Source organism: Megascapheus bottae, chromosome X (assembly GCF_031878675.1).
Source record: "Megascapheus bottae isolate mThoBot1 chromosome X, mThoBot2.hap1, whole genome shotgun sequence".
Classification (NCBI taxonomy): domain Eukaryota; kingdom Metazoa; phylum Chordata; class Mammalia; order Rodentia; family Geomyidae; genus Megascapheus; species Megascapheus bottae.
The window spans coordinates 36077423-36099338 of record NC_143547.1 but is presented as its reverse complement, the minus strand read 5'-3'; the positions used below and the strand labels follow the sequence as shown (position 1 = coordinate 36099338).

The 21916-nt window shown below is 42.1% G+C and overlaps 1 protein-coding gene and 1 pseudogene across 1 annotated transcript in view; one reads left to right on the top strand and one right to left on the bottom strand.

Annotated features, from left to right (window-relative positions):
• The first annotated feature begins 4235 nt into the window (after positions 1-4235).
• Positions 4236-21916, top strand: part of Gnl3l (G protein nucleolar 3 like) — a 45591-nt gene continuing 27910 nt past the window's right edge. The window contains exons 1-2 of the mRNA XM_090326928.1: positions 4236-4301; positions 20442-20482. Coding sequence (XP_090183054.1) covers positions 4283-4301; positions 20442-20482 — 60 coding nt within the window. The 5' untranslated portion in view covers positions 4236-4282. The remainder of the gene's footprint in view (positions 4302-20441; positions 20483-21916) is intronic.
• Positions 18003-18099, bottom strand: LOC150040848 (small nucleolar RNA U3; annotated as a pseudogene).

Here is a 21916-nt window from a genome sequence, read left to right as displayed (position 1 = left end):
TTAGAGAAATACAAAGGATTTGAAAATGCAGGAGGAAAGGTGAATGTGGCCTGGGTTAGTCTGGGGTTCAGAGGCACTTTGTGGGTCTCACAAGGGTGAGACTTTAATAGCACCCTACAGATATAGTCCAATGTGAATAAAAGGCAGAGGGTGGGAGGGAGACTGCACCTCACTGCTAGGAGACCCTGTTTATGCCAGAGGAAAAGGGACTGGAATTGAATGAGTTTATTTTTCAGATTAATATTTAGGTTTTAGAGATACATCTCACTCTCCGGACACATCAGGGGCTTCTTGTGATGGTTTCCACAGAAACCCTGCTTGCTTCCACTTCAGTGATATTAATGTATTTCCTTTTGTAAACCAGACTCCTAGAATCTGGGGAGGAGGATTAGGGGGGAGGAAGGAAAACGGGTGGGCAAGGCTTCCAGTTGTGCTGATTTCGGCTGTAGCAAGGCTTGGCTGAGGATCTGAGTTACTGGAACTACGGTTTAGAGGGCAGCTCTCAAGCCTAGTCAGGAAGATTCCTGGGAACCACTGATCATTCAGGTGGGAAATACTCGGCCAGACATGTGACCCAAGCAGCCATTTTCTCACACCCTGCCTGTCGCCATCTTCCAGGCAGACAAAGACACCAAACCCCACCCTCGTCTGCTGCAGACACAGTGATCACTTGGCCATTATGATCTAGGAACATGCATTGTTAGTGTCACACAGAGGCGTACGGAGATTTCATCATCCGAGTAGATTATTTCGTCTCACCAGTACGTACACGCCCACCTCTGACCATTTCTCCACCTTCCTTCTCTTTTGCTTTTACTCGTTCCGCAGCCAGGAGGCGGGGCAGGCGTGAGAGCTAGGAAGGGATCGGCAGGCGCGAGCTGTCAATCCGAATCTCCGCCCCTGCGCTGAACGCACAGTGGGCGGAGCCGTACGCCGCAAGACTGGGATCCGGAAGTCTGAATCTAGCAGCGTGAGCGTACCTCCTCAGTCAGCGTTGGTGAGCAATCCTGCCTCCCAGATCCACGCCAGAAGTGTAAGTAAGAGACCGCTCGGCTCTTTTATCCTGATGAGCGTTCACCCTGCTAGCGGCACAGTAAAGATCGTCGTTTTGAGACGGTCCAGAGATGCCCTCCAGCCTGAAATAGAGAGGTAGACAGATGGTTCCCTTCCAGGGTACCAGGGCCCAAAAGAGAGGTAGAAATGGCTCCACACGTGGAGATATGCGGAACTACACTAGTGCAGGGTCAGGGAGCGTGGGTTCATACCCTATCTAGAAAGGTATACGTCCTGGACATACTGTAGAGGGACACAGATCACACTTGTGTGGAGAAGAAAGGGTTGATTGCTTTCTACCCCGCAGAGCGGAGAGGCTCCATTTTGCATTACTCCTTCCTGTGTGACAGGTATCTATTCAATGAAGATGTGGCGACATCCTTCCACACTTAGTTGCGTAGACCTGTTCTGGTTTATGACGCACAAATTCACATCGAGGCAACTCCTTCCACAGGATGGGTTTTGGCTATTAACTCCTCCCACCTCAAAAATATATAGGAGCTCAGAAACACGCGTAATTCCTAAAGGAAGCAAAGGTCCTTTTTTGATGTAGAGGGAGAACTAGAGGTCTTTCCGTCTTCCCCACTCCTGCCTAGTATCTAATTGAAGGAAATCTTTCCTCCACATCTGATCAGTTCTTCCCCCATAATGATTAGAGGCACAGACTTCAGCTTCCTGAGAACCGCTCATATTTACCCCCTTCTTAGGCTGGAGTGAGTCCCCATTGTCGAAAATTAGACCCGACCTCGACCCCATTAAGAAGGGATGTTTGGGGCTGGGAATGTGGCTTAGTGGTAAAATGCTTGACTAGCATGCATGAAGCCCTGGGTTCAATTCCTTAGTACCATTTAAACAGAAAAAGCCGGAGGTGGTGCTGTGGCTTAAGTGGTAGAGCTCTAGCCTTGAGCGCAGAGAAGCTTATGACACTGCTCAGGCCCTGAGTTCAAGCCCCAGGACTGGCAAAAAATTAAAATTAAAGAAGGGCTATTTTGTTGGATTTGAAAAGGCCCACAAAACAAAATCACAACAGATCTTATAGTCTCTGATGAGACAAAATTTTGCCCCTCAAGAAAAGCTCTATGTAGGGGGACTACAGTTTATTCTTTGGGGCTGGGAATATGGTTTAATGGTGGAGTGCTTGTCTAGCATACATGAAGCCCTGGGTTCCATTCCTCAGTACCACATAAACAGAAAAAGTCAGAAGTGGTGATGTGCCTCAACTGGGACAGTTGCTAACCTTGAGTCCAGGCCCTGAGATCAAGCCTCATGACTGGCCAAAAGAAAAGATTTATTCTTTAGAGGAGACACAGACTATACCCTCTAAGAATTTATCACCCTATCAGCCATGGGACAGCCCTCACTGGGGCAGAGATTCATCACCTTTGTAAATGAGAAGCAGTAGAATCACTAATTACCATGTTGTGAAGTGTTCCCTCCTTATCCAAGATTTATTTCTCCTTACCTATGATAAAATTACAGGCTACTCTCCTGACATGTAGGAGATGATCCCTAAATTTGTAACCACATTGCCTTAAGCATCCTCATGCCGTACCTGTGCAAAAAACCAGAGTCTCTATTCCATGCAATGTTAATCTGCTACTGACTTTAATCCACATAAAAGATTTTACTAGATGTGATTGTGTACAAAATGAATCCCAGCATTTGGGAGGCTGAAGCAAGAGAATCTCAAGTTTAGAGCCAGCCTGGGCTACATAACAAGTTCCAGGCCATTCTGGACTATGTAGTGAGACACTGACTCAGAAAAGCACACACAAAAAAAGAAATGCCTATCATCCCAGTCCATCCTCCACAGAAAGATTCAAAACAGTCTCCTTCTTCTCCCAGCAAGATATACATCTTATTCATTTAAAGATGTGTAGTTTCTCTATTAGTATGACACAGATGTCACCTCATCAAATGATCAGGCAGAGCAGTCCCATCTTACAGGCCACTCTAGGGCAGAAACCCATGATCCTCTCTCCTCTCTTTCCCCTCCTAATAATTGAGATGTGTGAACCCATGCCACTGTTGCACACATCAGAGTGGTACGCAGCTACTGTGCTGGTTTTCTCAGTTCTCTACATTAGAGCAGAGGTACTGATACCAAACCCCACCCAGTTGCCAAGGTACAGACCTGTAGGTGTAGATTTTCCTCTCCGTAAGATTTTATATTGACCTCAGTCTACATAGACATACAGGTAAAAGACCTTGTTCTAAGGCCTCTTCATAGATTGGTGGGATATTCCCATCTCTTCACAGGGTAGATGCAACACACAATTTCTTATTTAGGAAAAGAGACACTATTATAACCCCACCCCTTGAAAGAGTCTCCCCTCAGTATGGGGGGATTTAATACCAGTTCCTTATTATTATTTTTGTCCATCCTGGGGCTTGTACTTAGGTCCTGGTGCTTTCCCTGGGTTTTTGTGCTCATGGCTAGTGCTCTACCACTTTGAGGTATGGTTCCACTTCTGGTAGTTAATTGGAGGTAAGAGTCTCACAGACTTTCCTGCTCAGGCTAGTTTTGAATCATGATTCTTATTTATGAGCCTCCTGAGTAGCTAAGATTACAGGCATGAGCCACCAATTCCTTATTTAGATCTCAGCTCCAATTCCTTATTTAGGGCATAAAGTTGTACGATAGAGGAATAAGGATCAAGCACCCAAATTAGTGCATTGAGCCACAGACTACCCAGGAATACTTCAGAGACACCCTCTCTTTCGGTGACATAGCACTTGTATGTATCAGTCATATCAGACCCTAGCTCCAGTGTACTCTTCTTCAGTTTAGCAATTAAATTTTTAAGGCTTCCTCATTATATTCTTTGACATTTTATTTTGCCTTTAGAGGGTTTATTGATTGATTGGTTAAGTTGTGTTGGTCCTGGGGCTTGAAATCTGAGCCTGTGAAATGTCTTTGTAATTTTTGGTTTTGCTTTTTTTTGGCTCAAGACCGGTTTTCTACCACTTGAGCTACAGCTCCACTTCTGACTTTTTTTTTGATAGAGATGAGCGTTTCATGCTGTATTGCCCGAGTTGACTTCTAACTGTGATCCTCAAATGTCAGACTCCTAATTAGCTAGGATTGCAGGTGTGAGCCTCTGACGCCCAGCTTTTACGGGTTTGAGAGGGCCTTGGGATTCCTGAGTTTGGCTTCAAATTTCTTGCTTCTATTCCCACAGGAAAATAGCATCCTTGAGGGTACCTGTTTCAAGCTCATCTGATCATCATGGTAAAGCTCCGACACAGTAAGTAGCCTTTCCCACCCCTTCCTCATCCTCTGCTTTTAATAAATATTCATAGTATTTCACAAAAACTCCTTTTTTTAAAGAACTTTTTTTTGACTTTTTATTTTGCCACCCTGGGGCTTGAACTCATGGCCTGGGCACTGTTCTTGGGCTTTTTTCAAGGCTAGCGCTCTACCACTTGAGCCACAGCACCACTTTCAACTTTTTGTGTGTATGTAGTACTGAGGAATCGAACCCAGGGCTTTGTGAATGGTAGGTAAGCACTCTACCATTAGGCCACATTTTTTTTTCACTTTTTTATTTTTTGAGATAAGAGTCCCATGATTAGCCTAGGTTGCCCTTGTATTTGTCATCCTTTTTGTCACAGTCTCCCAAGTGCTGAGATTATAGGCGTGTACAACCTACTTGACTCACAGTAATATTTAAAAATTGCTCAATACATTCTAGATCTCAGGCTGGCTCTTTTACATAGTGAATTGTTGCTGCCCTTATGACCTCCTTGAAAGGTAATGTTTCCCTTTATCAATACTTCCATTTTACAGAGGAGAAATTAAGGCTCAGTAAGATCAAGTGACTTGATTTGAGGTAAATAGCAGTGAATACTAGGTATTAAATAGCAAACGTTTTTTTTTCTTTTTTCTGTCTTGAACTCAGGGTTTGGGCACTGTCCCTGATTTTTTTCCCCCTCTCAAGGATAGTGCTCCATTCCTTGAGCCACAGGTCTACTTTTGACTTTTTTGCTGATTAATTGGAAATAAGAGTGTCACAGACTTTCCTGCCTGAGCTGGCTTCAGTCCTGGGCTGGGTTCATGCCCTGATCCTCATTGGTCCCCAGCCTTTAGTTTACTTTGCTCAAGGCTTGTGCTCTACCACTTGGGTCACCCCTATACTTTCAGTTTTTTTGGTGGTTAAATGAAAATGAGAATCTTAGGAAATTTCCTGCATAGACTGGCTTTCAACCTTAATCCTTGGATACTCTTGAGTAGCCAGCCATACATTTTTTTTTTATTATTGTTAACGTAAGTTGTACTAGTTAAATTCTAGAGCCACACTAGGTTTGAATTTCAGTTCTCCTGTTTGTCCATGCACACAAAACTCCATTTTCCTTGCCTATAAAACAAAGGCAATTAATTACAGTATCTACGTAGTAGCATTAAAAGTTTGTTGATCATGGGGCTTAAACTCAGGGCCTAGCACACTGTCCCTGAGCTCTTCAGCTCAAGGCTAACACTCTACCACTTTTAAAAAAAATTTAGTTGCTTTAATGATTTTTTCATTTTTTATTGTAATTAATATCATGTAACCCTTCTATTAATTACAATAAAAATATAAAAAAATTAATAGAGGGGTTAAAGTTATATTCACCAGATAGAAGGTGCACCAGATAGAAGGTGCATTACTTCACACACATTGATACCCCTTCTCATGTTTTTGTCCCCATTTCCCTCCCCCCAGCCCCCTAGCACTCTTCCACTTTGAGCAACAGTGCCACTTCTAGTTTTCTGGTGGTTAATTGGAGATAAAGGTGTCATGGACTTTCATGCCTGGGCTGGCTTTGAACCAAGATCCTTAGATCAGCCTCCTGAGTATCTAGGATTACAGGTGTGAGCCACCGGTGCCCACCTTTATTAATTTTTAGTAGGTGTTATACAAAGAGGGTTTCAATTCCACAAATTAGGTTATGATCCCTATTACCCCTTCCATTGGTCTCCCCCATCTTAACCCATCCCTGCCTTCAAGTTACATAGTTCAATTTTACATAGTCTATATTAAAGAAAATGACTATATTTGCTCACTCTTCTTTCTCCACTCATTTGCATCTCCCTGTCTTGTTAGTCCCCCCCACCCCCAGCATATTTCAGCTTCTTGGTATTGATTTTCTTATGTGTGTGCTGGTCCTGAGGCTTTAATTTAGGACCTGGGTATTATAATTCCCCCCCCTTTTTTTTTTCTCAAGGCTTGCCCTCTACCATTTTGAATCATAGCTCCACTTTAGGCTTTTGGGTGGTTAATTGGAGATTAAAATTCTCACAAACTTTTCAGTCACAGCTGGCTTTGACCTTGATCTTTAGCTCTCAACCTCTTGGGTAGCTCAGATTTTAGGCGTGAGCCACTAGTGAGTTATTCAAAGGAGTTACACTATTGGACTTCTCCCCTATAATTATCCCAATTTGTGTGAATGCATATACCCCTGTATGTGTTATTGTATATGTTGGTATTTTATTTGTTTTTGTTGGTCATGGGGCCTGGGTGTTGTCCCTGAGCTCTTGTTCAAAGCTAGTGCTCTACCAATTTGAGCCACTGTGCTGGTGGCTTAACTGGAAATGTCTCATGACTTTCCTCTCTGGTCTGGCTTTAAACTGTGATCCTCAGATCTCAGCTTCCTGAATAGCTAGAACTTTCATATATGAGAGCAAAGCACATGGGGTTTGTCACTTGAGCCTGATTTGCTTTTCACTAGGTCCTTCCATTTCTCTGCAAATGATATAATATTCTGATAGTTGAGTAAAATTCCACTATGTATAGGTACCACATAGTCTTGATCCACTCATCTGTAGCAGCAGTTTCTATAACTTGGCTGTTGTGAATGGTATAACAATGAACATGATGTGCAAGTGTCTTAACTATATCCGGATATGTAAAAATCTGGGTAGATGCCCAAGATTAGTATGGCTGGATCATAGGGTAGTTCTTTTTTTTTTTTTTGCCAGTCCTGGGCTTGAGCTCAGGGCCTGAGCACTGTCCTTGGACTTTCTCAAGGCTAGAGCTCTACCACTTGAGCCTCAGCACCACTTCTGGCTTTTTTCTATGTATGTGGTACCGAGGAATTGAACCCGGGTCTTCATGCATGCTAGGCAAGCACTTTAACCACTAGGCCAAACTCCCGGCCCTGGATCATAGGGTAGTTCTGTGTTTAGCTTTGAGGAGTCTTCAAACTGCCAGGCAGAGTAGTTATACTAGTTTACATTGCCACTAACAGTGCAATAGGTTTCCTTTTCCCCCAAATCCCTACTGGCATTGTTAGTGTTTGAATTCTGGGTGCTGGCCATTTTTACTAGACTGAGATGGAATCTTGGTGGTGTTTTGATTTGCATTTTCTTTATGGTGGTTAATTGGAGACAAGAGTCTCATAGACTTTCCTGCCACAGTTAGATTTGAACCTTCTAGCTCTGATCTCAGCCTCCTGAGTATCCATAGCCTTTTTTAAAAAAATTGTTTAGGTTGTTACCAGCTATACTCTGGGGCCACACTAGGTTCGAATCTCAGCATATTAAGCATTTATGTGTTTTTTTGGCCATTCTTGATTTTTCTGAGAAATTTGTATTTCATTTCTTTGTCTATTTATTGAGTTATTAATTTGGGGGAATTTAGATTCTTTCCTTTCTTTTCAGTTTGTGTTCTGGTCCTGGGGCTTTAACTTGGGGCCTGGGTGCCGGCCCTGAACTTTTTTTTGCCATTCCTGGGGCTTAAACTCAGGGCCTGAGCACTGTCCATGGACTTTCTCAGTGCTAGAGATCTACTACTTGAGCTACAACAACACTTCTCCCCTTTTCTATGTATGTGGTACTGAGGAATCGAACTCCAATCTTTGTGTATGCTAGGCAAGCACTCTCTCTACTACTAGGCCAAACTCCTGGCCCTGAACTTCTTTTGCTCAAGGCTAACGCTCTACCACTTGCACCACAGCTCCATTTCTGACTTTTGGAGGGAAAGGAATAGTTTATTGGAGATGATACTCTCATAGACTTTCCTTCCCAGGCTGGCTTTGAACCACAGTCCATAGATATCAGCCTCCTGAATAGGGATTTAGTTTGTTGGGTTCCTTGTACATTCTGTATTTTAAAAAATACTTACGATTTTATCTAACCAGAATTAAAGATTTAACCTTTTATTTTTCTCCAATTGTTTTATGTAACTTGCATATTTTAAAAATTGTTATCATAAAGGTGATATATAGAGTGGTTACAGTTATGTAAGTCAGGTAATGAGTACATTTCTTTTTGGACAATGTCCCCATTTCCCTCGCTCCTGCATTCTCCAGTAGTTTAGTGCCATATATATATATATATATATATATATATATATATATATATATATATATATATATGTATGTATATGTGGCTGGTCACCTGTGGCACATGCTTATAATCCTAGTTATTCAGGAGGCTGAGATCTGAGGATTGTGGACTGGAACTAGCCTGGGCAGGAAAGTTCGTGAGATTCTTATATGCAGGTCATTACAGAAAAAGCCAAAAGTGTTGCTGTGGCTCAATTGGTAGAGTGGTAGATATGAACAAAAAATGTAGTACAGGGAGAATGCCTAGCCCCAGAATTCAAGTCCCAGGACTGGCCAAAAAAATTAATTTCTTTATTTTTCTTCGAAATTTATACCCTGTATACACTTAACTAGTCACCAAGTTGTCTGCTTCTCCTGAGCTGCAGGTCTTCAATCTCTTTCATTGTATGTTAATACTGGGGCTTGAACTTAGGGTGTCATACTCTCACTTAGTTTTTTTTTCTCCAGGCTAGTGCTATGCCACTTGAGCCACAACTCCTCTTCTGGCTTTTTGCTGGTTTATTGGAGATAAGAAACTTACAGACTTCCTTGTCTACAGTCCTCAGGTCTCAGCCTCATGAGAATTACACCTGTCCTCCAGAATTAGACATCCTGCGTGCTAGCATGATAGGCATGTGCTGCCTGTCTTGATTCTTGAACCTCAGGGCTTACGTACTTTCCTTGAGCTTTTTTTGCTCAAGGCTAGCACTCTTTACATCTGAGCCACAGCTCTCCTTATGGCTTTTGGTAGTTAATTGGAAATAAAAAGTCTCATGGCTGCTCTGGCTGGCTTTGAACCCTGGTCCTGAGATCTCAATCTTCTGAATAACTAGGAATATAGGTATGATCCACCATTGTCCAACTGGATTTTCCTTTTGTTTTGTTTTAAAATATGACAACTTTATTCTTGCATATATATATATATATATATTTATATTATATTCAGGGTGTTGTCTGTTTGGGTAAACCCAGTACAGCTAGCTGGATTTTTCTTAACTTGAAAACAGACCACGAGGACTAGTTGTTCTTTTTGCTTTTAGAAGCCTTTTCCTCCCTTCTCACTCTTCAGATGGATAACTCTTTCTCTTTAGATTTCCCCGTCTACCTTGCTTGCTCTCCGAATTTCTCTTCTTACCCTTCCTTGGCTTCCCTTCAGTGCACCCATCCGAACTGAGTTATTGTCACTGTTCATTTGAGGCTCTCTACCACTCCACTGTTAGCTTCTTATTCAAATCTGATATATCATTATTCTTCAAGGACTAAGCATGATCAGGCATCATTTTCAGTATTTGTTGTGTGCCAGGTACTAGTGTATGAGTTAGTACTGCTGGCACCATTCCTTTCCTTACACCAAAATGCCTATAAAAGAAAAAAACATGTGACAGATGCTAAGGGAAAACTAGGGTGTCAGGACAGAATGTCTGTGTGTGTGTGTGTGTGTGTGTGTATGTGTGTGTGTTGGTACTGGGTCCTATACTCAGGGCTTTGTGCCCTGCTTGGTCTTTTCACTCAGTGCTGACACTCTGCCACTTGATGGGCTTCCATGTCTTTATCCTGACATAGTCTACATAGAAAATGTGATCTTAGGACCAGGAGTGTGGCCCAGTGGTAGAGTGTTTGCCTAGAATGCACAAAGCACTGGGTTTGATTCTTTGGTACCATATATACAGAAAAAGCCCGAAGTGGTGCTGTGGCTCAAGTGGTAGAACACTAGCTTTGAGAAAGCTCAAGTACAGTGCTTGGGCCCTGAGTTCAAGCCCTAGGACTGGCAAAAAAACAGAAAAAGAAAATGTGGCATTAGGCTAGCTACTATTCACTTGTGCCTGTAATCCTAACTGCTTGGGGGGCTGAGATTTGAAGATCAATTGAAGCCAGCCTGGAAAGGAAAATCTATGAGACTCATATCATCAATTAGCAGCAAAACGTTGGAAGTAGAGCTGTGGCTCAAGTGTTAGAGCACCTGCCTTCAGCCAAAAATCCAAAGGAAATTGTGAGGCCCTGAGTTTAAGCTCCAGTACTGGGAAAAAATGGCAAAAGTGTGGTCTTGGTAGAGTAGAAAAGAATTATACATAATCTCAGTTACCCTGTGTCCTTTGTGAATGGATTCCTCTAGGGTTTTGGTGAAGAAAACAAAATCAATACAATTGTTTTATATAATCATTAAAATCAAGAAACAAAGCTATATTAGTACTAAAATGAAATAATCATTTTCCAGATAATATCAGAAAAAAATGAATATTTCAGAATGTCTAGTACCCGATGACAAAAATAGTGATCATGGTAGAAAAGACAACAATTAGCTGTTTCAATTAAGTAGGCTATATATGTGTACCTAAGAATCGTGGCAGTTTAAGAAATGAGGACGTTGTATATGGAAAGGTGATTTGGAAAAATTGTATTGTATGGAAAGATCATTAGATGGAAAGGTTTCCAGGATTTCTTAAGGGAAAAAAAGAAAGCAAGTTGCCAATGGGACTGCACTGTATTACCTTTTATGGGAGAGAATGAGAGGGGAGAATAAGAGTATAAATTTGTGTTTGATAACGAAAAGAACATGGATTCTTGTGACCTTAGGGGACCATAGTGTACTAGCGTAGGCGGGGAGACCTTTCAAAATACAATGTTTCATTTTTTATAGTGCTAGATTCTGAAGCCAGCATCTTGTGCCAGGTAAGCATTGTCCTGTTGAGCTATATCCCCAACCTGAAAATATACTTTGGATTTTTGGAACCATCTGACTGTCAATAGTTAAAACTTTTAAAAGAAATGGACTACATGAGTGGTTCAACAGTAGACTATTTGGCTAGAATGTACAAAGTCCTTGGTTAGATCCCTAACTCTGCAAAAGAACTCAGTCCTTGGTTTAATCCCTAACTCTGCACCCAGGCCCCAACTTCAAGCCCCAAGACTGACCAAAATTTTTTTTAAAGAGTACAACAGATAAATGTTCTAACTTAACTGGGTGAGGTGGTTCATGCCTATAATCCTAGCTACTCAGAAGGCCTGAGATATAAGGATCTCCTTTCAAAGCCAGCCCGGACACTAAAGGCCTAAGGACCATGAGACGCATATCTCCAGTTGATTACTAGAAAACCACAAGTGGCGCTATAGATCAAGGGTAGAGCGGGAGCCTTGAGCTGAAAAGCTCAGGAACAGTGCCCAGGCCTGGAGTTCAAGCCCCATAACTGGCAAAAAAAAAAGTACTAACGTTACCCCAAGCATTAACATTAGGAGAAAAAAAATGATGAAAATTAAGTAGGAAAACTCTTTTTTTGTCAGTCATGGGGCTTGAACTCTGGGCCTGGATGCTTTCCCTGAGCTCTTCAACTCAGGACACTGTCCTTGGGGTTTCTCAAAGCTAGCACTCTGCCACTTGAGCCACAGAACCACTTTCTGTTTTCTAAAGGTGATTAATTGGAGATAAGAGTCTCATGGACTCTGGGGCCGGGAGTTTGGCCTAGTGGTAGAGTGCTTGCCTAGCATGCATGAAGACCCGGGTTCAATTCCTCCGTACCACATACATAGAAAAAAGCCAGAAATGGTGCTGAGGCTCAAGTGGTAGAGCTCTAGCCTTGAGAAAGTCCAAGGACAGTGCTCAGGCCCTGAGCTCAAGCCCAGGAATGGCCAAAAAAAAAAAAAAGAGTCTCATGGACTTTTCATGCCCAGAGTGGCTTTGAATTGTGATCCTCAGATCTCAGCCTCCTGAGTAGCTAGGATTACAGGTGTGTGGCCACTGGCACCTGGCAGGAAAACTTTTTATGTGCACACAGAACCAAGACTTACTCTGATAAACTGCAACAGAAATAAAGATTATACTGCCTGTGAAGATTTCTGGGAATGGTGGGGAGTGTTAGGTGCAGCTGTGTGATGGCAACTGTTCCCTGAGCTAAGTACCTACTTTTTATGGTACCAATATGGTGGCTTGAACCCAGGACCTGGGTTCTGTCCCTTAGCTTTTTTGCTGAAGTCTGGCATTCTTCCACTTCAGCCATAACTCTACTTTGAGCTTTTTTTTTTTTTTGCCAGTCCAGGGCTTGAGCACAGGGCTTGAGCTCAGGGCCTGAGCACTGTCTTGGACTTTTTCAAGGCTCTACCACCTGAGCCTCAGCACCACTTCCGGCTTTTTTCTATGTATGTGGTACCAAGGAATCAAACCCGGGTCTTCGTGCCTGCTAAGCAAGCACTCTACCACTAGGCACTTTGAGCTTTTTGCTGCTTAATTGGAGATAAGAGTCTCAAGAGCTCTACTGCCAGGGCTGTCTTTGAGCCTCTACTCAGATCTCAGACCTGAGTAGTTTAGGATTGTAGATGTGATCCATCAGTTCCTTACTTTAATAGTTAATAATACTGACTGATTAAATCTGGTAGGTTTACAAAGAATATTCAGATACATTTGTGTGTGTATGTGGTGTGGGGAATTGAACCTAGAGCCTTGTGTGTACTAAGCAAATGCTCTCTCAACCACTGAGTTATACTTCCAGTGCTCCCAATAAAACTTTATAATTGGGGGCCGGGAGTTTGGCCTAGTATAGTGTGCTATCTAGCATGCACAAAGACCTGGGTTTGATTCCTTGGTACCACATACATAGGAAAAAGCCGGAAGTGGTGCTGAGACTCAAGTGGTAGAGCTCTAGCCTTGAGAAGATCCAAGGACAGTGCTCAGGCCCTGAGCTCAAGCCCAGGACTGGCAAAAAAAAACAAAAAACAAAAAACACAAACCTTTATAATTGTTGAGCATTATTGGATGGGTATTAAAAAGGGAGACATTCTAACGCTTTCAAAGCTTACAGCTACCAGGCATGGTGGCACACACCTCTAAATCCCAGTACTCTGGAGGCTGAGGTTGGAGGATTGTGAGTTTGAGGCCATTTGGGGCTAAATTGTAGGATCGTGTCTCAGAAGAAAAAGATTGCCATTGTCTTTGTCAGTATGGATTATAATTTCCTGGAAGCAGCCTGCTTTTCTTATCTTCTGGAGAGGAATCGAGGCTTTGTGCAAGAGTACAGTGTAAATGACTAGATTTGAGGAGTGAATGAATGAATGGAGAGATCTGCCTTTTGCGTGTTGATGCGCGAGTTGATGAAGTTACTCATTGGTGGATGTAGACATTGAGATACTGGAGATCTATTTTACTTATTGTTGGTACTGGGGCTTGAATTCAGGAGATTTAAAAATAATTCTTGGCATTGGAGGTGTGGTTCAGGTGGTAGACGGCCAGCCAATGAGTGAAAGTGACATACTAAGTTTAGGTTATGTGTTTTGTGGGTGGGGTGTGTATAGGAGAGGATTCTTGAGCTTGATTTTGGTAGCTCACGCCTGTAATCCTAGCTACTCAGAGGCTGAGCTCTGAGAATTGAGGTTCAATACCAGTCTTGTGTTCAAGTCCTGTATCAGCACGCACACGTGTGTACACACACACACACACACACACACACACACACACACACGCACACACACACACACAATCTCTGTACCAGTTGTGCCATGATAAGTATTTCCTCTCAAGCTTTTGGAAATCTAATGAGCTGAAGCTCCAGTGCTGTGAGCAATGTCTGACTCAACCTTCATCCACTCCCTCCTCCCTTCTCCCTTCTCTCTAAAACAGATGCTCTTCCCTGTCCGACTGATGTATTTTCTTTCATTGTGTTCCTGTGTCCAGCACAGAGGCTCAGTTTTCCAGGGAAGTTAACAGATGGAAATTTTTGAATAAATGACCAAACCACGCGCGTGTGTGTGTTGTTCGTCTTTTGGCTTGAACTATGGGCCTGGGCGTTGTCCCTGAGCTCTCCAGCTTAAGGCTAGTGCATTACCACTTGAGCCACAGTGCTACTTCCAGTTTTCTGGTGGTTAATTGGAGATAAGAATCTGACAGACTTTGGTGCCCAGGCTGGATTTGAACCACAATCCTCAGATCTCAGCCTTCTGAGTAGCTAGGATTACAGATGTGAACCATTGGTGCCCAGCTCATTCTCCCCCCATCCACCATTTTTCACATTTTTTTCCAGTCCTGGGGCTTGAATTCAAGGCCTGGGCACTGTCCTTGGGCTTTCACAAGGCTAGGGCTCTACCACTTGAGTCATGGAACTACTTCCAGCCTTTTCTGTGTATGTGGTACTAAAGAATTGAACCCAGGGCTTCATGCATGCTAGGTAGGCACTCTACCACTAGGCCACACTCCTGGCCCAGCAATGTTTTTTGTTGTTGTTGTTTAAACATGAGTATTTTGGAAAATAATTTTAGGTTGTTAGTTTTTATTTTAATTAGTTAATTAATTAATTTTATGTTCATCCTGGGGCTTGAACTCAGGGCCTAGACACTGTCCCTGAGCTTTTACTGATGACTAGTGCTCTACCACTTTGAACTGCAGCTCCACTTCAGGTTTTTTTGTGAGTCATGGGGCTTGAACTCTGCCTGGGTGCTGTCCCTGACTTCCTCAGCTCAAGGCTACCGCCCTACCCTTGAGCCAAGCCCCACTTCTGGTTTTCTAAAGGTTAATAGGAGATAAGAGTCTCAGGTCCTTTGTGCCCAGGCTGGCTTTGAACCTTGAACCTCAGATCTCAACCTCCTGAGTAGCTAGGATTACAGACACCTCACTAGGGTTTTTGAGTAGTTAATTGGCACTTTTCTCCATGGGCTGGCTTTGAACCATGATATTCAGATTTCAGTCTTCAGAGTAGCTAGGAGTATAGGTGTGAGCCAGTCCTGGGGCTTGAACTAAGGGCCTGAGCACTACTTTTGGGCTTTCTCAAGGCTAGAGCTCTACCACTTGAGCCACAGCGCCACTTCTGGCTTTTTTTTGTATGTGATACCAAGGAATCAAACCTGGGTCTTTGTGTATTGCTAGGCAAGCACTCTACCACTAGGCCAAGTTCCGGTCTACTTACAGGTTTTTGTTTTGTTTTGTTTTTGTTAATTAGAGATAAAACTCAGATTTTTCTTCTTGAGTTGGCTTTGAACTGGGCTCATCATATCTCACCTTCCTGAATAGAATTATATGTGCAAACCACTGATTCCCATTTCTCTTTATTTTTTACGGTTTTGTTTTAATTATAACTAGTATACTTAGTGTTGGAGATTCAAACTAGGCCCTTGTGTGTGTTAATCATATGCTGTACCACTGAGCAATGTCCTTAGCCATATTTTTTTTTCTGTCTGTAGTATTACCAGAAAGGAGCAAAGGTGGTAATTGTTGTACTCTTGAAAATGTCTTTTATTTTCACATAAGAGTGATGTATTGGTCAATTAGAAAATTTGGCATGCAACATGTTCCCTTTTCTTAGGATTTTGTACAAGGTGAACATTCCTAATCCAGTGCTCCAAACTCTGAAACTTTTAATGTGCCAGCATGGTGCCTCCAGTGGAAAATTCCACACTGTGAACTTTATAGTCTCATGTACAAAATTACTGAGAATATTATATAAAATTACTTTCAGGTTATAAATATAATACATATGTGTGAAACATAAATTCATCTCTTCTTCAAGATCTCTCTCTCTCTATCTATATATGTGCATATATATATATATGACTATTCCAGAGTCTGAAAATATAGAAAATCAGAAATTTTTTTTAAATGCTGGGTGCTGTTGGCTCATGTCTGTGATCCTAGCTACTCAGGAGGCTGAGTAGAGAACTGAGGATCGAAGTTCAAAGCCAGACTGGGCATGGAAGTCCATAAGAATAATCTCCAGTTAACCACCAGAAAGCTGGAAGTGGTGCTGTGGCTCAAGTGGTCCAGAGTTCAAGCCCCAGGACTGACAAAGTAAATGTTGTTACTGGGGTTTGAAATCATGGCCTGGTGCTCTGGTTTGGCTTTTTCACTGAATATAGGTGCTCTATTACTTGAGATAAGGCTCACATGGGCTGGGAGTTTGGCCTAGAGGTAGAGTGCTTGCCCAATATGCATGAAGATCGGGGTTCTAGTCCTTGATACCACATACATAGAAAAAAGCTGGAAGTGGTGCTGAGGGACGAGTGGTAGAGCTCTAGCCTTGAGAAAGTCCAAGGACAATGCTCAGGCCCTGAGCTCAAGACCAGGTATGGCAAAAAAAAAGACAGATTTTTTTTTTCTTCCCAGGCTGTCTTTGAAGCCTCTTGAGTCGCTAGGATTACAGGTGTGCGCCACCATCGCATGGCTAAATTCAGAAACATTTCTGATCCCAAGGGACTCAACTTATAATGATTTTTCTTTTGTCCTAACTGTTCCAGGTTGTAGCTTTCAGAAGGCTGTTTGCTTTTCTTTTGTTGGAAGCTTATCATAAAAATTTTCTTTTTCTATAGAGTTCAGATGTCTAGTGTGTGTGTGTGTGTGTGTGTGTGTGTGTGTGTGTGTGTGTGTGTGTGTGTGTGTACATATGTACCTGAATTCAGTGCTTCTCACTCAGTTTACTTGCCCATAGCTGGTTTTTTTGCCATACCTCCAGTTTGGCATTTTGTTGGTAAATTGGACTTTTTTTCTCCAAGGTGGCTTTGAACCTTAATCCTCTGAACTCCCATTCCTGAACAGCTAGCATTAGAGATGAGCCTACCCCCCCTTCTCTCTTCCATTTCTGGGGCTTGTACTCAGCGCCTCAGCACTATCGTGAGCTTCCTCAAAGCTAGTGCTCTAGGGACCGGGAGTTTGGCCTAGTGATAGAGTGCCTAGCATGCATAAAGACCCAGGTTCAATTCCTTGGTGTACCACATACATAGAAAAGCTGGAAGTGGTGCTGTTGCTCAAGTAGCAGAGCGTTATCCTTGAGGAAAAAAGTCTAAGGACCATCCTCAGGCCCTGAGTTCAAGCCTCAGGACTGGCAAAAAAACGGTAGGTAGTGCTCTACTACTTGAGCCACAGCACCAGTTCTCGCTTCTTCTATATATGTGGTACTGTGGAATGGAACCTAGGTCTTTGTGCATGCTAGGCAAACACTCTACCACTAGGACATGCTCCAAGCCCCAGCATTGTCCCCAGACCAGTGTTGTTAATTTTGATCTTTACAATTTTGGTTGTACTGATATTTATCCTTAAACTCAGGGCCTCATATTCCCTTGCTTGGCTTTTTTACTCAAAGTTGGTGCTTTACCACCTGGTCCACACCTCCACTTTTAGCATTTTGCTGACTAGTTGGAGATAAGAGTTCCATTGTTTTTTCTGCCCTGGTTGGCTTTCGACTGGTATCCTCAAATCTCCTCATGAGAACTTAGAATTACAAGTATGAGCTACCAGTATCTGGCTCATTTGTGCCTTTTTTTTTTCCTTTTGAGTAGTTTTGTTTCGATTATTAGCATTTCCAAGTTTAAGTGTTTATTTTCATCCATAATTATATTTCTTTGGTTTTTTGTTCTTTTTTTTGCCAGTCCTGGGTTTAAGCTCAGGGCCTGAGCACTGTCCTTGGATTTTCTCAGGGTTAGGGTTCTACCACTTGAGCCTCAGCACCACTTCCGGCTTTTTTCTATGTATGTGGTACCAAGGAATCAAACTGGGTCTACATGCATGCTAGGCAAGCTCTCTACCACTAGGCCAAACTCAGCCCCTGTTCTTTGTTTTTTTGTTTGTTTGTTTGTTTTACATAATCTCTCTCTCATTTTCTATTATTGTTTTACTCAGCAGTGTTCTTTTTTTTTAACTTTTACTATATCGATTACATTCTTATTTAGTATCAACTTCTGGAGTCTTTTTTTTTTTATCAGATCATACTATACACATTCAGCATAACTTCTGTATGAACAGACTGTAGAAATGATCCCTGAAAGTACAGCTGTAAGTTTTTGGGTTGATCTTTCTTCTGTAGCTGCTTTGAAGTACCTTCTTGAATTTCCTCAAGGATTTGCCACAGTATTTTAAGTTGTACTTCCTGTATTAACTTTGCTTCAGTGTAACCTACCCAGTGTGTTTGTGCAGCCTTTGTGTGCGTGTGCGTGCTGGCGTTTGTGTGTGTGTGTGTGTGTGTGTGTGTGTGTGTGTATTTCAAGCTGCTTTTGTGTTTGTGTGTATCCTGACCTAGAACCTCCTCCCCCTCTAGGAATTCCTTTAGCCAGGGAAACTGTTCTTCCTTCAGTGGCCAGCTGTGAAGGGGATGACAGATGGGACTTTCCTTTGAAGCCAGGAGAGGCCTCTTAAGTTCCTGGGCTTTGTTAGGGCATGATGGTATCTGAGGGAGGCAGCAGTTGAGCTGAGTAGGGCATATGTTGTTGGAGGCAGTGAACTGAAACAGGATCAACAGCAAGGGGTAGTTTTTTCATATACACAGATATATGTATAATAATGATCATATATACTGTATTAATATATACTGCTATATAGTAATATATAATAGATAATATAGCTATAATTATGCATATAAATTATGTAGATATATCTACATAAATTATATCTAAATAGTTTTTGTGTGTGTGTGGGGGTCATGGGGCTTGAACTCAGCCTGGGCACTGTCCCTGAGCTCTTCAGCTCAAGGCTATCACCCTATTCTTGAGCCAAGCCCCACTTTCCGTTTTCTAGAGGTTAATTGGAGATAAGAGTCTCAGGTCCTTTTGTGCCCAGGCTGGTTTTGAACCTTTATCCTCAGATCTCAGCCTTCTGAGTAGCTAGGATTACTGGCATGAGCCACCATGCCTGGCTCTAAATAATTTTATATCAAGCAGATGTATAATTATATATCTGTATAGTTTATATAATAGACAAATAATATAATATACATATAGATTGTATATGATATAACATAGTAAAATAACATATGTATATTATATAATACATAGTAAAATAATACACAATTATTATATATTCACACAACATGATAATATTATGTATGGCATATAAAGACATGTAAATATATAAAAGTAATGTTTATATATGATATAAATATGAATATAATTATATAAATATAAAAAATTATAAGTAGTTATAAAAAGAGCTGCCATTCAATGAAGTAGCTTGTAAATACAATGAATCTCAATCAGGGTCATCCCTTTCATCATTCTCCCCCATCCTTTCCCAACCCACCCTTTTCTACAAGGGCTAGATCTTTCTGCATAAGCACATCACCCTCCTGTTGATGCCAGCTGCTGTACCTCACCCCAGCCCAGAATTGTTGAGATGCTATAAGCAGATATTTGGGGCTGAGGATGGAGAGGGAGTCCCAAGCACCCATTGAGGCCACTCTAGAATTCTCTTCTGAATTGTTCACGTTTGCTTTGAAATAACTCTGCAAATATACATACACAGTACTTCTTTTTGTGTCTTTTGTCTGGTGTTTGAACCAGACAGACATGTTTTTTTTATTTTTTAATTTTTTTCTTTATTAACGTTGATTTTTACATCATATTTTAAATGACAGGTTTAACAAAAAAGTGTTCAAGAAGGGAATCTCTATTTACAATCACTGGGACTTAGTATTTAGAACTTAATCAAAATTAGGCTAAGGGTTTGTGTGTCATACAAACATATTAATTTTAGAAAATAAAACATTATGTCTATAGAGTCAAAGGTTTTTATATCTACATAATTATGTTTATATTTCCATTACCATGTCCATGGCATTGGGTATGCAGATATTGAGTCCTTGCTCCTGTACTCTTTGGATCAAATAGCCACATATTAAGGATACCATGTGCCTTTTGTTCCTTAGGTCTTCTCTTGTCTCACTCACCATAATTCGCTCTAGATTCATCCACTTCCCTGCGAATGCCATTATTTTATCTTGTGTGTTGGCTATGTAGAATTCCATTGTGTATATATACCACATTTTCTGTATCCATTCATCTGCAGTAGGCATGTGGATTGTTTCCATCGCCTGGCTATTGTGAATAGTGCAGAGATGAACATAGCTGAGCAGGTGTCCTTATCATATCTTGGGTTATGATGTTCAGGGTAGATGCCCAGAAGTGGTATGGCGGGATCGTAGGGAAGGTCTATTTTCAGTTCTTTAAGAAACCTCCACACTGCTTTCCAGAGTGGCTGAACTAGTTTACATTCCCACCAGCAGTGTAGTGGGGTTCCTCAGACATGGTTTTTGAGGCATCCTAGGTTTCTACATGTGTCCTGGCTTTGATGAGGCTGTCAGCATACATTGGATCGGTAGATGATGACTCTTTCTTTTATTTTGTAGAAAACAAAAAGCCAGGCAAAGGCTCCAAAGTCTGTAAGAAGGTAAGTTGGCTCTACCTTCAGGTGATGTATACCCATTCCTTGGAGACAGGCCAGCCAAAATTGGGTGACACTGGGTAAGATACCATAGTAGAATGAACACAACTGACTTTTTCTAGTGGGGGCTACAGCAGAGACTGAGCAGAATATATTAAATTTCTATCACAAACTATACACATACTGCTTTGATTTACCATGGTAGGGATTTTTTTATGCCAGTATTGGGGCTTGAACTCTGTGCCTGGGCACTGTCCCTGAGGTCTTCAGCTCAAGTGCTTTACCACTTGAGCCACAGCACTACTTCCGGTTTTCTGGTGGTTAATTGGAGTTAAGAGTCTCACAGACTTTCTTGCCTGGGCTGGCTTTGAACTGTGATCTTCAGATCTCAGCCTCCTGAGTAGCTAGGATTACAGGTGTGAGCCACCAGCACCCGGCCCCATAGATTTTTTTCAATGTTGGTGCTGTGCTACTTGAGTCACAGCTCTATTTCTGGCTTTTTGCTAGTTAATTGGAGATAAGAGTCTCACCAACTTTCCTGCCTGGGCCGGCTTTGAACCACGATCCTCATATCTCACCCTCCTTTTTTAAAAAAAATCAGTTGCCTGGCTTGAACTCAGAGCCTGGGTGCTGTCCCTGAGCTCTTCAGATCAAGACTTGTGCTCTACCACTTTGAACTACAGCTCCACTTCCAGTTTTCTGGTGGTTAATTGGAGATAAGAGTCTCAGAGACTTTCGTGGCCATGCTGGCTTTGAACCTCGAGCCTTGGATCTCAGCCACCTGAGTAGCTAGGATTACAGGTGTAAGCCACCGACGCCAAGCTTATCTCAGCCTCTTGAGAGTAAGTAGAATTGCAGGTCTGGGCCACTGGCACCCAGCTGGTAGGGATCATCATTATCATCACCCCTGTTTTTCTTTTCTGTCCTGGAGATGGAATCCAGAGTTCCTTACATGCTGAACAAGTGAGTGCTCTACGACTGAGCCACATGCCCAAACTAATAATTTTTGATTTCCAACAAGTTCCCAATGTGGTCCAAAGACCAAATTTCATGAGCTGTGTTTCAAGAAAGGGTTCCCTCTGTTTTTCTGAAGCTTTCCCAGCAACTCTTGCCTCCTATTCCCCATCCCCGACCCATTGCTTTTCTGAAATCTTTAGTCAGGTCCTACTTGGCTGCAGATAACAAACAGACCTCTCTCTCTCTACAATGGACAGTAGGGACAACACCGTTTTTGTCCACTCCTTCCTTTCCTATACTTCTTTTCTTTTCCTTTTTTGTTTGCCAGAACTGTCCTTGGGCTATGGCATCACTTTCCACTTTTCCTATGTATGTGGTACCGAGGAACCTAACCCAGGTCTTCGTGCATTCTAGGCAAACACTACTAGACCAAACTCCTGGCCCCCCTCTGCTGTATTGCTGTTGCAGCTTTAATCCCTGCTC